General features: G+C 40.5%; 1 protein-coding gene across 4 annotated transcripts; it reads right to left on the bottom strand.

Moving 5' to 3' along the window:
* Nucleotides 1–192: 192 nt before the first annotated feature.
* On the bottom strand, nucleotides 193–12692 carry chrne (cholinergic receptor, nicotinic, epsilon). Of its 4 annotated transcripts, none has more exons than XM_061056494.1 (12): nucleotides 12551–12692; nucleotides 7037–7170; nucleotides 6769–6813; nucleotides 6501–6610; nucleotides 6233–6388; nucleotides 6029–6129; nucleotides 5742–5942; nucleotides 5152–5266; nucleotides 4927–5041; nucleotides 4621–4828; nucleotides 2158–2291; nucleotides 193–2028 (listed from the first exon to the last, which is right to left on the bottom strand). In XM_061056494.1, the coding sequence occupies exons 1-12, from the start codon at nucleotides 12618–12620 to the stop codon at nucleotides 1861–1863; spliced, it is 1557 nt and encodes a 518-aa protein (XP_060912477.1). In that variant the 5' UTR covers nucleotides 12621–12692; the 3' UTR covers nucleotides 193–1860. The 4 variants fall into 4 exon arrangements, 3 of the variants coding, with proteins under 3 accessions (XP_060912477.1, XP_060912478.1, XP_060912479.1); XR_009675874.1 differs by having other exon boundaries at nucleotides 1888–2028; nucleotides 4748–4828; XM_061056496.1 differs by lacking the exon at nucleotides 193–2028 and having other exon boundaries at nucleotides 2157–2291; nucleotides 4748–4828.
* Nucleotides 12693–15907: the final 3215 nt, after the last annotated feature.

Genomic DNA, 15907 nt, shown 5'->3' with positions numbered 1-15907 from the left:
TACATTTTATTGCAAAATGCATTTTATCACAACTTCATCAAATGTTCAGAGTAAGGTCTTTTTTCTAAAGTGTCTTGAGATAACATATGCTATGATTTTGTGCTGTACAAATCGAGATTGATTGTTTGAAATCTCACATTTTATTTGCTCAATGTTTCTTTAAAAAAACAAACTTATATACGTAACTTGCTGTAATGATAACTGTCATTTGATACTTTAGGCTAATCCTCCAGACCATTCGTTTCTGTTATTGTCACACCTTGCTGTTTATATTTACTTACCAATGTCCGTCCTACACATAAGACTCAAAAGGAATGGTCTTCCATTTGTTCCCCTCCTGGGATTTCTTACTTTGTTTTTCTCTTCCTCTTAATGACCTTGTTGGCCTGTAACCTTGATAAGAAGTATTGCACAAAACACAGGGCTCTTTGGATGAACCAACTTATTTCTGAGAGGAAAAGTTTGACTGTGAAAAAGTTTCTAATCAGATATAAGTCCAGTGTAAAAGGTCTATTGCAAGCTACAACTGAACAACATGCTGAAAGTTAAAGCCCCCTCTTTGATTTGACCATTAGACCATCCATTAAGTTTGAGGAACCTTGTTGTAGTACAACCTCAGACCACATGGCGGTGTTAAACCACACTACCAAAAGAACAAGTAGGGATTTAACATAATTCACAAGAGCACATCACTGACCAAAAATGATGATCTTAAGGATAAATACAAATTCTCAGTGACTCAACTGTGTGGTATATGACACTTATATGTTACCATTGCCTAAACTAAAACATAAAGTTATATAACATGATGACAAATCTAAACTTATACACCATTGTTGCCTTTTCTTCCCCCGTGAACAAAACCAAAGCGTAAATCAAACACAGCTGCACATGAGGAGAACAAAAATCATGAAATTGAAAAGTTCAAAATGTAACTGATAAAACAAAATGGATAGGAGACTTGCATTTTTATCAGGACATTATTAGTTATAACTAAACATTATAACATTTCTGCTCTTTGTTTGTTTCTGAATGCTCCTGAAAACACCTGTCGAAATACATTTACACTTCTATACTTTAGTGTCTCAGCAAAATGACAAACACTGATAATAACCAGCAGACACAAAGGAAGTATATTTAACCATTGAGTCACAGCCATTTTTATATATTATGTATATGCGTAACAAAAAAGAAGTTGATGAATAAAATTGAATATTTATTTATAAAACATGGCACAATTAATTTTGGACAATACACCCCTGAGTCATCTACCCCAAACAAAAAGTTCTAATAAATAAGTCATGGTACCAAGATTATGGCTTCAGTTCAGAGTCGGCTGGCTCAGGTTACATGCACAGGCTTCTCGTATAAGACATTGTACATGCAGGAAAACATTTCCAGTCTGCAGCGTATATGTTTTACAGTCTGATACATGAAAGCTTTTCATCAGCCACTGGAGGATTGGCAACTAAATCACATCACATGTTTAAAAGGTCCATCAAAGAGCTATCTATATATCTATTTATATATTCAGTACAGTGCTGATGGCAGCATTCAAAACTTAAGTGCACAATAGTTCTGAAAAGTTCTGAAAACCTCAGCGTGGTGATAAATCAGCCCATTGACCTGAAGTCACGGTCACATTATACCCCACACGTACTTATATTTGGTATGGTTAGGGATAGATAACCATAAACCCCATTCAGCCATTAAAAATATAAGCAGCCAAAGATCTTAAATGAATGACTAAGAACTAAGTTGCAAGTTTAAATTAAATCCCTCCGCTGCTGAATCTGTAACTGGGGCGCAGCGTCTCTTGTAAGGGTAAAATGAAAGTAAGTGGTTGTGTTCGGGGTTTTTTTAACTTGGGACGTATTTTCTGTTGTCTCCAGGAAATGGAAATTCAGGCGCCACGTTGAAGTGTCCCGTTAAGAAGATCCACACCGTGCCGAAGATGAAGAGGAGCATGGCAGCCCAGAAACACACCTTGTCGATCATCTTCCCGATCAGTACCCAGCTTTCAATTTCCTTTATTTGACAAAAGTGAGTAGAGAGGCAATTGAGATAACAGTGTGACTCAAACCGATAAAGACAGTTTCATTTTGAATGAGGTTACAATTTAAAACAAAGGGTACATAAATGTAAAGTAACACTCACAGATCCAATATCATTTTGTTGTCTTGTGCTGTCAGCAATAAAGTTGCAGGCATCCACACACTGCTTGATCTCAGGTGCATTTTGCGCCAAACTCTTATAGAGGTTGGCAGTGCTGCTGACATCTATGTTATCCACTAGAGGGAGAGAGACACTGACAGTTAGACCACAACATACAACAGCATTGCAGAGGCAGTCACAGGCATTAGACAGTGAAAAGGAATTGAAGGACTTACAGTTTCCTGCAAGTACAGAAATAGATGGCTTATATAAAGGCCATGAAATATGATAAAGCTAGCACCTACAAGTACAAATGTGTCATAGTGTTTATACAAAAAGGCATTTATATTTTATAGCAAAAAGATTATTAACGCTATGAATATTAAACCAAGTATTATAGGTCAAATTTGCAACAATGATGATGTGTTCATGCATCACGCTCAGGCTTTAAAGAAAGTCAGAATTTTGTGATTGTTTTTTTATAAATAGACTTCTGCATCATGGTGCAGGCAGCTACTTGGACCCAAGCCCAGGACTTATCAACCCCAGCTGGGTTGTCCAGGTCAGAGTGTCTGATGATCAAAGTCCAGGAACACTCTTTGACCTAGGGTTCATCACTGTTGCACCTGATTGTGTTACAAGAAACTTGCTTAACATGGCCTTGCCAGTGATTTCCAGGACACCTTAGATGACTACTAATTAATTGGGTGGTGAAGGCTGGATAGAAAGTTGACAGGTTAGAGAGATGGCAACCGTGAGGGTTAGCACCCCAAACTGCATCTCCAGCGAGGGAACACCCACACACAGAGCTACAGATAGCCCTTCTGAAAGATACCCAAAGGGTTACCTGAGAAGAGGGGGGAACGAACACGCCAAATGAAAAGTTGAACATTTAGCAACAACCTAAGGGATCTAAAGATCCACCAGGTCGAGATGGGCTGCACAATGACGAAGCAAGTGGAGCAATGCATAAGGTAGTGAACGTGACTCGTGGGGAGACTAAAGAGTAGCAGATCCTGGAGTCAAACAACAGCGTCCAGAACATCCAGGCTGCTAAGGCTGCACTGAGCATAAGATCAAAACATTCATTCAGTCACCGTTTATTGAGATCTCGAAAAATCATAAAGGGCGTGAGTAGAGCAGAGGCAAAGTGCATTAAAACAGAATAAATGTGCACAAACAAATAATGCAAAGCATGGCAAGAACACAATTAAAAACTGTTACATTCAAATGCAGCTAATTCATTATCATAGTTATAAATGCACCTATAGGAACAAGTGTGTGTAAAGGCAGTTTTACTTAAGAAGTCTTTGCCCATGGAATGCCGAGAACTGTACTGCCCTACAAAGGCAAAAGACCTTAAGTCGCCAGAGTGTAGAACTGAGAAAAATGACTTTAAAGTCTTTTTGTTGTCCAGCCAAATGAGTTGCAGGCAGAATATTGGAAATGTGGCAATTCTTTGTCTTTTTAATGAAGTTATTAATGTACATAAAAACCTTCAGCTTAAACATGACCTTTGACCCTTATTTGGAAGTTAAGGTACTCTGCCGTTGCATTGCCTGTACAATAATACGGCGTCATGCCAAGGCAAAAGGCAGTAACTTCCATTTGTTAGCTCCCTTGGTTGCTGATCACTATATTAAATCAGTATATGATAATAATGATAACATGAAATCTAGTGATCATGGCACAATTAAGTGCTTGATGACAGATATTAAAACAAACTTAACTCCACTGCAGTGAAACAGTAACTTCACTTTGATCCACAGCAAAACAAAGGCAGAAGACCTTAACTCAGTTTGAGTATTCCTGAATGCTGCAATACAAAGACAATGACCCTGATGAGTGAAGTTACTGGACTCTGTCTTGGTTTCTCGAGGGCTTTTGGAAGTTAAGGCAAATACAACCTGCTATTTTCTCAAAAGAACAACACATTTGACTCAAGATATCTGTCCACATGATAAAGCACATCTGTAATGTTCCAAAAATGACAAAAACTCATTTTCGAAAAAATTGAAGTTACTGCCTTTTGCCTTTGTAGGGCAGTGTAGAGGTATCTAAGTTTTTGTTTTAATTTGCTGGCCAGGGTATCAATGTGGAATTTGAATGTGAGTTTGTGATCTAACCAGACACCAGGATATTTGTATTCTGAGACTCTTTCAGTGCTGTGTCCTGTCAAAGTGGTGCTATGTGGATCTCGAGAATAACATGTATTTTGGTCTTGATTGGTGTGGTTAGCCAGTTTCAGATTGAACAGTGCATGTTGTGCATGATCATAAGCTAGCTGGAGGATTTCAACGGCTGTTTGTGCAGTGTTAGCAATGCAGTTTGCCGGGGATGATCATCCCCGGCTTGGTCGCCCATGTGAGGGTATCTGCTAATCATAGACCCGAAACACGCCATGACTCTGGGTTGATTACTAAAGATTTGTCCAAGTTGTACCTGTTGGTGTTTTAAGAAACGTACCATTTGATCCCTTGAGACTATGTCTCTCTTTTTGTTTGTCAAACATCATTTCACTGCGAGGTTGTTTCAGAACATATTCCTCTGCTCTCTGCATGAGGCCAAAGGAGCTACGCCGCCGCTCCCTCACCCCATTCATCTCTGTTGTTACTTCACTGTCATCCACCAGAGGGGACATGCCAAGAAAGCGAGGTACCATCTCCAGGAAAACCTGCAGGGAGCAGATAAGATTGTTCTAGTTAGTAATATTAGTACATAAAATATATTTTGAATAGACTAATTAAAGTTAGCTTCACAGGATGTACTTACATGCTTGATGGTGTAGGACATTGTATGAGTGCTTGGGCTTCGCAGTGAAAAGTTCAGCACCACAATTTGATTTGTGGCAATGAGAGTAGTGACAGACATGACAAAGATAAGATACCTGGGAAGGACATTAGAGAAGATCAGTGTTTAGGAAGAGACTCAAACTGTGGGGATTGACATGGAAACAACCCCTAGCAGATGTCGTCAGACAATTGCACTGTGACTCACTTGCCAATGAGAGGAGTAGACTTGGATGTCTCTGGGATCTTCTGAGCAATAAGAAAGAGGAAGACAGTCTGAGCCAGCAAGACAGAGATGGACACAGTCAACTTTTGTCCCCCAGCTGTGAAAGGGACAGCAGAGATTTAGACCACAGGGGACGGCACCGAATACAACAATCACCAGTTTTTTATGTCCCAGTACTTTTAGTGCTCAGACAGTATATATGCTGCAGAAATCACTATGAAAGATATGGTTAAAGGCTTAGCCACGACAATAACTGACATCGAATCAGCAAATGGATAATGGTCTTCACAAGATCACATCTGACGCAATGTACTTCATATGAGTTCCGATTGATCTTAGTGATTTTATTGCTTGTATTCAAAAATGTCTAATAGCCCGTGTTGAGGGGTGCTGGATAGCCTAGCCCCATGTTGTACATGGGTTTGATTCTGACCTCTGCATTTTGCTGCATGTCAACTGTTCTATCGAATAAAAGCATAAATGGCCCAAAAAAAGCCAGTTTTGAATTCTGGTCTGTTTTACTTGGGCGACATGGGAAACAGCTGGAGGGAACTATACGTGGCTTTACAAACCCTGTGCCGGTAGGAAGTAGGCCAACACGACCAGTGAGGAGATGAGGGAGCATGGCAGGATGATATTGATGACGTAGAAAAGGGGCTTCCTTTGAATGATTATATTGAACAAGATCTCCTGATACTCCAGGTCATCTGGGGAATACCGCAAGTTGATTTTCTTCCGGGCTGGGCGATGGACGATGGCCCACTCGCCATTTTCTGAGATGTGAGAAATAAAAAAACATGACAGAGAATTGTTCTGTTTTAAAATATTGGGGTAGTTAATGTCGATGTATGTACTGTACCTGTGAAAGCCTCAGGGTCGATGTCCACCCACTCAATTTTTTCGCCTGTTTCACCAACAGCTAAGATCAGGTTCAATTCATTGGCACTGTACGTCTGGGATCTAGTGATTGACGCAGAGAGACAGTTATACAGAAATTTGTTTTTCCTTGGTAAAATGTATCTCCAGTAAATGTATTTTGATTTTTAAAGTAGTTTTCCCACACCTGAATGCTAGTGTACAGTTCTGGAAATCAAACGGAAAGTAGGTAATCTCAATGGAACAAGTGCTGCGGTAGATGGCAGGAGGCAGCCAATACATCCAACCCTCATTATTGATCAAAACATTGGCATAGTAGGCAACATCAAATTTGCCATCAATGCTGCAGAGATTGAGGATAGAAAACAGAAAGAGTTGGCCCCGTGGCTTATACCAGGAAAAAGAAAAATCAAAAATGTGTAAGGTGGCACGGCATGCTGGGATACTTTGCTTACTTGTTCTCAAGAACGATGTCAGGAAGCCAAACATAGTTGTATGGGATACGAAGCATATCAATGCCATGATGTTCAGATGTGTTCCAGGAGAGACGAAAATCACTCCATTGCTGTGCATGACACATGAGAAAGAGTACAACTAGACACAACTTAGGCCTGGTAAAGTCAGAAGAATTGAGTCCTGTTGGCAAATTAAACATTGCTAGAGTCTTGCAAGGATTTGTACAAATCAGAGAATACCACAAGTAAGAAGAAAGGGAAAACTCACAATCTCAACCCACACATTTGTCGTGAGAGTCTCCTCCTTTTCATTCTGTGGTATAAGTGAAAAAGTAGTATGATTACTTGAGCTGAAGGTGCTGACGATATACATTTATACTCCAGTAAACGTCATTTATTGTGCTCATGTCTAAAGCTTTGACCAGAATGATGACGGTTATTGCTTGTGTCCTGTAGAAATGATGGTGAGTGTAGTCATGCTCCTTTTTAAGTATCATACATGTCTACTTTTACAAGAAGAAAGACTGAATTCTCACCAGAGAGATCAGGTTAGTGAGGGTCAGCTTGATCATAACCTCCACCTTTTCTTCAGGATTGATCACAGGGCGGATATTCTTGTTGTAGTTTTTGAACAAGTGTTTGATCAGATGTGACTCCTGATTACACTGAACTGCGTGAAAGAAAAGAAATGGTTTGGGTTCATGTGCAAAACTGTTGAAATAACGTCTGGTGATCAGATTCAATTAAACATAATGAAAGCAGATATTGTCCTTCAACAATGCACCGCACTTTAGAGTTTCACTCCTTCAAATTTCTTTCATATGATACAAGTTACAAAACTGACAAAAGCCTGTGAAACTGTGACACTGGTATTGAATGAATGCTGCCAGTTTGCATACCCAATGAGTCCTCTCTAACATTATGTTTCTTTACCAAACTCATCACACTTTCGGATTCTGCTACAAATGCCTTGATTGGTTTGATATTTTCATTAGCCTGCAGTAGCTAATGTTAGCTAATGTAAGCAAAACTACCACTTATTGTTGTTTGCAACTAAGAAACACCACCAGGTAAACAACTTATTGACTTTTCTTTATTGAAACTGCTGTTGTGCTTATGGCATTAACCAATATTTTTCTATCGTCCCCTGTGGCCACCACGTTGAGCACAAGATACAGAGTCTCACTTTGAACCCCTTTTTCATATACCAGGTAGTCGGGGCCCAAGTGAGCCAAATAAATGTAATTTTTGAGGGGATTAACATGCTCACAAATTCATGACACTTTGCACACGCATCGGTTTTTTATTTGATGTGGGTGACGCAAATACATTTTTCAAAATGGCTCCATAGCTTCCCCTACAGACTTTCAAGCAAGTACGGCTCTTACCCTACATCAATGGTAGGAATATGTATCATGTAAAAAGCTACGACAAAAACTTCCACCTGCCAAAAATCCATACCCATCAGCAGGTCTGCTCTTTCTGTTAGAAAGTAAAATGCTTACTGTTTCCTATTTCCAGGGGCCATACTTGGACCAACTTCTTAATAGACTTTGTCCGATCCAGCTCAAATGTTGGCAGTCTACAGAGGAGCTTTCCAATGTGCAGGTTTCGCCAAGAAACAGGAAGTGGTCAGTAATTCCGCTGTAGATGTTTCAGTCCGACCTAAACATTACTTATATGTTAAGTTCCCAGCCCTTAACAAATCTATATGGCAGTATTCAATTGGTTACAACAGGATATGTTGTGGTTTACCCTACAAGCTCCCCTCCCTTGCATGTTTAGCAAATCTAAATTAGATTTCTTCCAAAAAAAAAGCTTGTGACCTTATGACCCTGATAAAGATTTATCGTAAAAATGTGTGAGTTTTCATTTAAGTCTGTGGCAGTGCAGTGAATTTTGGTATCTTGCGATGACAACTAAAGCTCCTATAACTCATCTGTACATGTCATATGAATTTGTTTTAAAATCACTGTGTATTTTTGCCCATTTTCAGGGGTCATACTTATAAAATCCTCCTATGGCTTTTGTCCAATCCAGCTTAGGAGGAGACCTAAAAGGTGCAACTATATCAAACCTGTTTACAAAGCTCAAAAGATGTGCCAATGGCTATTACATGTCACAACATGAAACAGCTGTGACAAACCAAAGCTGTTATAACTCTCATATCCAAAGTAACTGCTTCCTCTCAGAGTCCTGGCCCAAACAGATCCATCTGTATTCACTCATTCTCACCATGTCACCTACTGGTAAGAGACGGTCTTGAATGACATTCATCGTCCAGATTACATGACCTGAAGCCAGTGTTGTCTACACTTTATGCACAGCACTTGTGTATGATTACTGTTTGTTTACTAGAGTCACAAAGTGGCCACAGGAAGTGACATATAACTCCTTCTTGCACTGTCCAGACACATGACTGCACTCTTCACAACTGCAACAAAAAAAACCTTATATCCTTTCAGTTCTGCTTCAGCTTTAATAAATTGATGCATTAGCAGTTTAATTGAAAAAAAAGTTTATTTTTTGTTTCTTTTGACCTCCTATCTCGTCAGTTAAAGGTCCCATATTATGCTTTTTCTGGTTTTATATGCTCTTTAGTGTGTTTTCCAAGTGTCCTGTGCATGTTTAGGCACATTTTTGTGCAAAAATTCAAAGTCCGCGGAAACGCGGCTTCTCCTACGTCCTCCTGTTAGCTGTAGCATTAGCCGCATGTAACGCTCGTTTCTAGCCCCCCTCGATAAAAATGTGTCAGTGCGGCGTCATTGTCAGTGTGAGATCACTGATCTAAGCCCATTGGCTCGTTGTGGCAAGCCCTGCAGCTCATGTTGCACGCCCGTTAACTTCTGTAGCACGCCCACGATATGCCGTAGCCTGCGGTAGCACAGTAGTGCTAAGGTGCTAATGTTTATGCTCCCCTCGGACGGAGCCAGTGGCTGCATTCCCAATATGGTAAAAGAGGCGGGACATTTCCGAGAACCGTGCTGAGCAACTGACCAATAACGACAGAGCGGATCGGCAGACCAATCAGAGCAGACTTGGCCCACGTGGGGTCTAACAGTGGGGGCTCAGCAGAGCATAGCTGACGGACTCAGAGCGGAGAGGGAGCAAGGAGGAGCAGTACATGAAAACAGACACTTTTTTCAGACTTTAGCTATTGTGAACGTACAATAGTAGGTACATAGATTACGATAATACGAACCCCAAAAAGGGCATAATATGGGCTCTTTAAAACATCCTTTTACAGCCAATAGCGTGACAAAACAGTTAAACAATTCATGCTTTGAGAAGATTGGCTGTCATGTTATAAACTGAAAACCATTGTGGTAAATAGAAACAACCTTTACCCTTCATACAAACTTTTCTAATACATTCCCACCATGCTCCACCACTATCAACTCAAAAACTTGCCCCCATTTTAAAGACAGGACTATGGACAGAGTCAGAAACCTGGGAGAGAGAGTGTGGGGAACGACATGCGGGAAAGGAGTCAGGTAGGATCCGAACCAGGCTGTCTGCTCCCAAAGATCCCAGCCCCCTCTAAATGGGGCGCCCAGAGACTACAGTCCTTGCCTGGGCACCTCATCCCAACACTTTTTTTTTAACTGTATTTACCTTCGATATATATAAAATTCAAGACAGTATTGTGTTAACATTATTAGAATAGATTAGAATGTCATTTGCATTTTCCAGTGTCGAAAAAAAAACAACAGCAAATCCAGAAGAGAAGAGTTAGGACACATTTTAATGAAACTGAGAGTTATTACAGCGTCAAACGGCATTCCCTAGCTGTAGTACAGTTCAGTATTAACTTCCAAAGAGTCTACGAGAAAAAGGCAAAGGTTATTTCAGACCCTTACCCCGTTCATTGCCAACTGTCACTATCCTACGCTCAGGTTACACAGCAGCTGGGTAACTCTAAACCAGGACTTTAAGTCACACTCAGGTCATCTACAATAATCATCAATATCACTCGTGGGCAAAAAAGATGACAGTGGCACATACAACACAGCAGTAAAGATGTCAACCCCCATGATGCATTTATTCCTAAGGTCTGCCTGGTTCAATCTGCCTGGCACACATATGTCACATAGTTGAGAGCTGTAATTCTCCCTTGGGACAATCAGTGTAGTAGAGACACTCGGTGAGATGTCTCACTTCCTCAGGGTCTGACAGTTGTAAATAATTAAATTTAGTTAATTATTACCCTTGATCTATGGATGGGTAACTGATAAGACAAAGAGACATAAGATGAAAGAGGGAATGCAGCCTCAAGGTTTGTCATTCACTTGTGTTTTATTGAAATGGATCTCTATAATTAAATCAAGCAAATTCAAATTGTAATTAGATTATATTGAAATAGTGCCTCTCTTCATGAACAGAGAGAGACCACTGACTTTAAAATTGAGCCTTGAGAGTATATAGTATGTTGTATTCTTCATAATGCAGTGCAATAAGCTCAGTTATGTTATTATGCCTGTCTTTGCTAGGACACTCTTGAAAAATAGATTTTTAATCTCAACTGGGTCATCCTAGTCAAATGAAGATTAAATAAGAACATATATTTGGATACACAGTGAGGTTAGTGTGTGCTTTAACCTTGTAACTTCCTGCAGCTGACAGTAAAGCTTGCTCAGAGTGAAGCCTGGAGAGGAATGATGGGAAGCTAAAGACAGAGCTTATAGATGACCGCTGAGTTGATTACCAAAGGGTTGAAACTGGTTCGATATCGCAAATCCTAGGGGGCATTGGGTTGCACTAAGTCAGAATTGTTGTTTTAAGTGTTTTCACTCAGCTGACCTGAAACTCTCAAGTCACGTAGCAAAACAGTGTCAGAATAGCATAACCTCAAAGGTAAACATTACAACATCACTGCTGACTAGGGTCAATGCAAGCCAAGCTAATCCTACCTGACAGCGTCTCTTTGTCAAATACTCTTGAAATGAATCACACAGGAGAATCTAAGGTCAACTATCTGCCATGTTAATACAGGACACTGCATTATCTCAACTCATTGAAGGCCAATAAGAAGTCCCAGCATGATCCCTGACATCACATCTCAATTTTAGATTGATTTAATACCAAAGTTTTAAGAACAGCTGTTTGCAGATCCATTCAACATGATTTCCCCCAAAGTTTCCCCCATCAAAAATAATCATGTTATCAACTTCAAAGGTTAGACATATAACATACGGTTCCTCCTAGACGAAGGTTTTGACTTGCACCAGTCTTATTGACGACATGCTTTCTTATCCAGGGTGTACAGAGTTTGGACACCAGGTCAACAATATTGTCCCCAAATCACTATTCCATTATAGTAATATCAAAGTCATTTCAATGAAGGAAGAGTTTTGTCTGTGTTTGATCTCAGCCACAGAGAGATGGACTCAGATGACTACAACTTTCTAAACCTTTCCTTCCAGACTGACGGTGGATTCGCATTCCTAGGAGCACACTTGTCATCCTTTCTAGACAAACATTAAGTACGTTTGTCTCTTCTGCTTACACTGCATCAGTTGTCTTTCTGGACGTCTGTTAACCTGCCGTGGCAAAACCCCGTCACTGTCAACCAGAGGACTCTTAAACAAACACAGGCAACCCTATAAACTAAATAACATTTACGGCCCATTTGATGAAATGCAGCTGCTGTACTCATCAGAAGAGATGATTTTGGACGACATGAGTGTCAGTTTTATCGGACAAAACCTCAAAATGCTGAGGTATAAACAAGGTGAGAAACTTTACAAGGCTCATAAACACCCAATCAGATGGCTATCCATTGTGCAGAGTCATGTACATAAACTGTTTATGCTTGTCATTATGTATCATATATGTAGATATGCTCTGTATTAGTTTTGTTTTAAAAACTTGTCTAATGTATAGAAAGTTTTCTCTGGCATGCAAATCGATGTAGTTCAGGCTTAAGAGGCAGATATCTCTCTGAACCCTGATCTTCTGGCTGCACATGATAGGCTGTAGATCATTTTGCATAAATTGACAACAACCTAGTTGGTGGGTATGTGCCAAACGTTTGCCACTGCGCCACTTACCCTGAACCATTAAAGTCCCGAGAATAGTTACAACTCCGCAAAATATCCGAAAACTGCGTGCTTCCATCATGTTTCCGAGACCTCTCCTCTGCCCGGCACCGCACTATATATAAATGTTAAGTTTGAGAGAGAGCGAGAGTAAAAGACAGAGAGGAAGAGCCCTTAATCCCTCACCACCAAACACCCTGACTGTCGCCCACCCCGGCTGTCGCTGGTCATGGCTCCAGTTACACAGCAACTGGGAAGCACTAAACCAGGACTTCAAGTCACACTTTGGTCCCCCACTATAACCATCATCAGGATCATTAGACAGCGTTTATCTGTGGTCAGGCCGGTTTTATTCCATTAGGATTTTATCTTCAACAAATAAAATGAGACCTCATGCTAATTATCTAGCATATGCTATATTGTATAGGACCCCTGTAATACTCCCATAGATGATTACAACCATATTCTAAGAGAATAGTCATGGATATTATATAAGATGTTCAATGATTTTTGGAAAAATGCTTTACATGTCTCTCTGTGTGTGTGTGTGTGTGTGTGTGTGTGTGTGTGTGTGTGTGTGTGTGTGTGTGTGTGTGTGGATGTGATAAAAAACCGAGATACAGACACCGTGGGTACAGCAAGTTGAACAGGTGACAGCCTGCACAGGCCTGCAGCCCCCTTGCAATGTGTCGGCGGTATTTATACACACAGCAAAGCCTAACCAGTTCAGAAACAAGGTTCCAGTAGTCTACAGATTACTGCAGGGGGAGAGAGCTGGAGGCCGGCATTAGTCAAAAAAAAGTGTACAACTATGGAGTTTCATCTGGATCAGTCTGATAACTTCCTCCAACAGAAGACGATCACAATACACACAGCTCAAAATGCACAAACACACTGACATGATATCTTACTTCCAGCGTTTCCGTTTGCATTTATAATGAGTCCTGTGAGTAATACAAGAGGTGTCACTGTGTAGCGACAAGGGCAACACACTGATTTCTGGAATGCGCCATGTGAGTTGCACAGTATGTGATGTTCTTCTAAATATATATTTAGGGAAACAGGGATGAGCTTCTTTGAGGTAACAAGACTCCAGAAGGCAGATTATGTGTCTCACACTCTGGCTTAGAGGAAGTAGGGCTCGATGAGAAGGGCAGCAGGAAAGTGTGGCAAAACAATATTCATTTAGGTGTTGCCAAACAAGTGGACTCCAAGCAAGCTGAGGGAAACAAATTAGGGAGGGTGATTAGAGGCTAAAGGACCCATTGTGCAGAATGTAATGTTGGAGTTTGGATTTCTAGTTTTTCATCTTTATATTTGAATCCAAAACTTCACTCAATTTCAACCCACTATATTCAGTGATCTTCTGAAATACGTTACAAGGAGGGAAGTCTGTGTCATCGGTTTCTTAAATATAGCCATATCCGAGTATGTGTGGTGTTCTAACCATTGAGTAAATGAGGTTTGAGCAATGACAATGATTTAACAGTCAATGACAACATCTTTTAAATTGGCAGACGGGCATTCATGGATATTGTTACAGTTCAACTCATTTAGAAGGGGTAGCAATCACTGAGTAACTCAAGTTGCGATAGGCAATGCATGGCCCACAATACCATAATATCATGATACAGCAATTCTTCAATAATATTAAATTGAATTGCGATCACATTCATCAGATTATCTGAATAATTGAGGAATATAAAATGACCCTTAAACGTAAAGTGCAGGTTTAATGTAGCCTATTTATTAACTCTAACTTGGTGTCGGTGTCACCTCCTATCACGCGCCATTCTGTTACTTCTTTTCACCGCTGTCTGACATTATCCCGCGGTCATCTTCTTTTATCCTGCTTTCACCTTCTTCGTTGGCTTATTAACAATGCGGAGAAATAAAGTAGTGACACAGTGGAACCGAAAAAGGTTTCGAGCGAGGCGCCGGGTTTAGCTCAGATCACGTCCCATGAACAGAGAGTCCTTGTCAGACTGGTCATACCATGATACCATTTGGTGCATGTCATCCCCAACTCTCCCCCCGTATTTCTATCTTCAGCTGTCCCACATCTTTTCTTTAATCGAAATATCGATATTTAGCAGCAGTGATTCAATAAAGGTATCACAAGATTCAGAGTTACGGTTTATTTCCATATAAACAAGTTTTTCATGGGCTCAACCCACATACTCGGCTCTGCTGCTCATCCCTCAAATGCATGTTCCGTACAAATGTGGCACCATTTTAAAAGGGAAATAAACAGACTTTCCAATGGCATAAAATGTATTTCCAAGAAGTGTGTCCCACCCCTACTCCTACATAAATATCCTCAAATGAACTATGAATCTATTTGCCCTCATTCATTCTCACTCAGTTAGCCTCTGTCAATGGATTCAAATGTTGTTTTGAATGCTTTTACAAAGATTCAGAACAAGATTGTATCTCAGCCTACAAGCCACAAGGGGTCCAACACACAACATTTTTTTTTAAATGTCACTGTATTCTCATAATTGCTGTGACTCTTGTGTTTTGTTTCTCGTGTGCTCATCTTAAATTGGAACTTGAAGAAACCAAGAAAGCTCTTAACAAGCAGCCTAGCTGATTCCTAATTCTAAATCCCGGCACTGTGGCTCAATGTTTTCACTCTCCTGATCTAACATCTAGTGTGGGGGTATCTGACAGTGACAAAATACCTCTTTCCTGCTCTGCTGAACCTCCATACATAAACATACTCTTATAGAGTGAATGCATACCAAGCGCTTCAGCCCACCAGACAAAATATGTAGCAGCTGCTTTTTATTTTACCACAGACGAACCTGCATTTTTAAGAACCATATATCTTAAAGTGAATGTTGTTTTGTCACATCAGCAGCTGTGTGGAGTCAATCGGTTCAAGTTCTCTGGAAGGGTCACATGTTTTCTCAGGGATCGAGTCTCTCTCCCTTGTCAGTTGTTGCCTGTTTCAGCTGCGATCATCCATTCAGTGCACAGACTCAAAGCCCCATGACCGGCCCCTCCCAGCCAAATCATTGCTGGGCCTGCTTTCACTAGTTTCCCGCTCCACTGCTGCAAAATACCATTGTTCAGTCCCCCTCTTCACAAGCATACATGTGGTTTCGGCTGGAGTGTGGAGTTCAATGTCTGTTCACCTCCCCCCCTCTTCAGCAGCAGCATCAGCAAACATGGTGATAGGGACCAATCAGTGAGTACCCCCCCTGATAGTGATAATCATGGAAACACCCTGCATGTGTAGCTCATGTTTTATTGACACGTCTTAGACTTTAGACTCAGATAATAACATAAAATCATTAAATAATTAAAAAGTATTCAGGGGTAAATTGTTTTGAATCATTTTTTGTAAAAGAGAGGGTGACAAGA

Source organism: Labrus mixtus, chromosome 14, assembly GCF_963584025.1.
Source record: "Labrus mixtus chromosome 14, fLabMix1.1, whole genome shotgun sequence".
In the NCBI taxonomy this organism is placed as follows: Eukaryota; Metazoa; Chordata; class Actinopteri; order Labriformes; family Labridae; genus Labrus; species Labrus mixtus.
Note: the sequence above shows the minus strand (reverse complement) of the source record. Positions and strands in the feature narration are given on the sequence as shown.

Coding starts and splice junctions, on each gene's coding strand:
- chrne (XM_061056494.1), bottom strand. CDS start 12,620: ATGATGGAAGCACGCAGTTTTCGGATATTTTGCGGAGTTGTAACTATT. Junction 5,267..5,741: donor CTACTTCCTACCGGCACAGG/GTTTGTAAAGCC, acceptor TCCCTTTCACAG/CTGGGGGACAAAAGTTGACT. Junction 2,292..4,620: donor TAGTCTCAAGGGATCAAATG/GTACGTTTCTTA, acceptor CTCTCCCTCTAG/TGGATAACATAGATGTCAGC.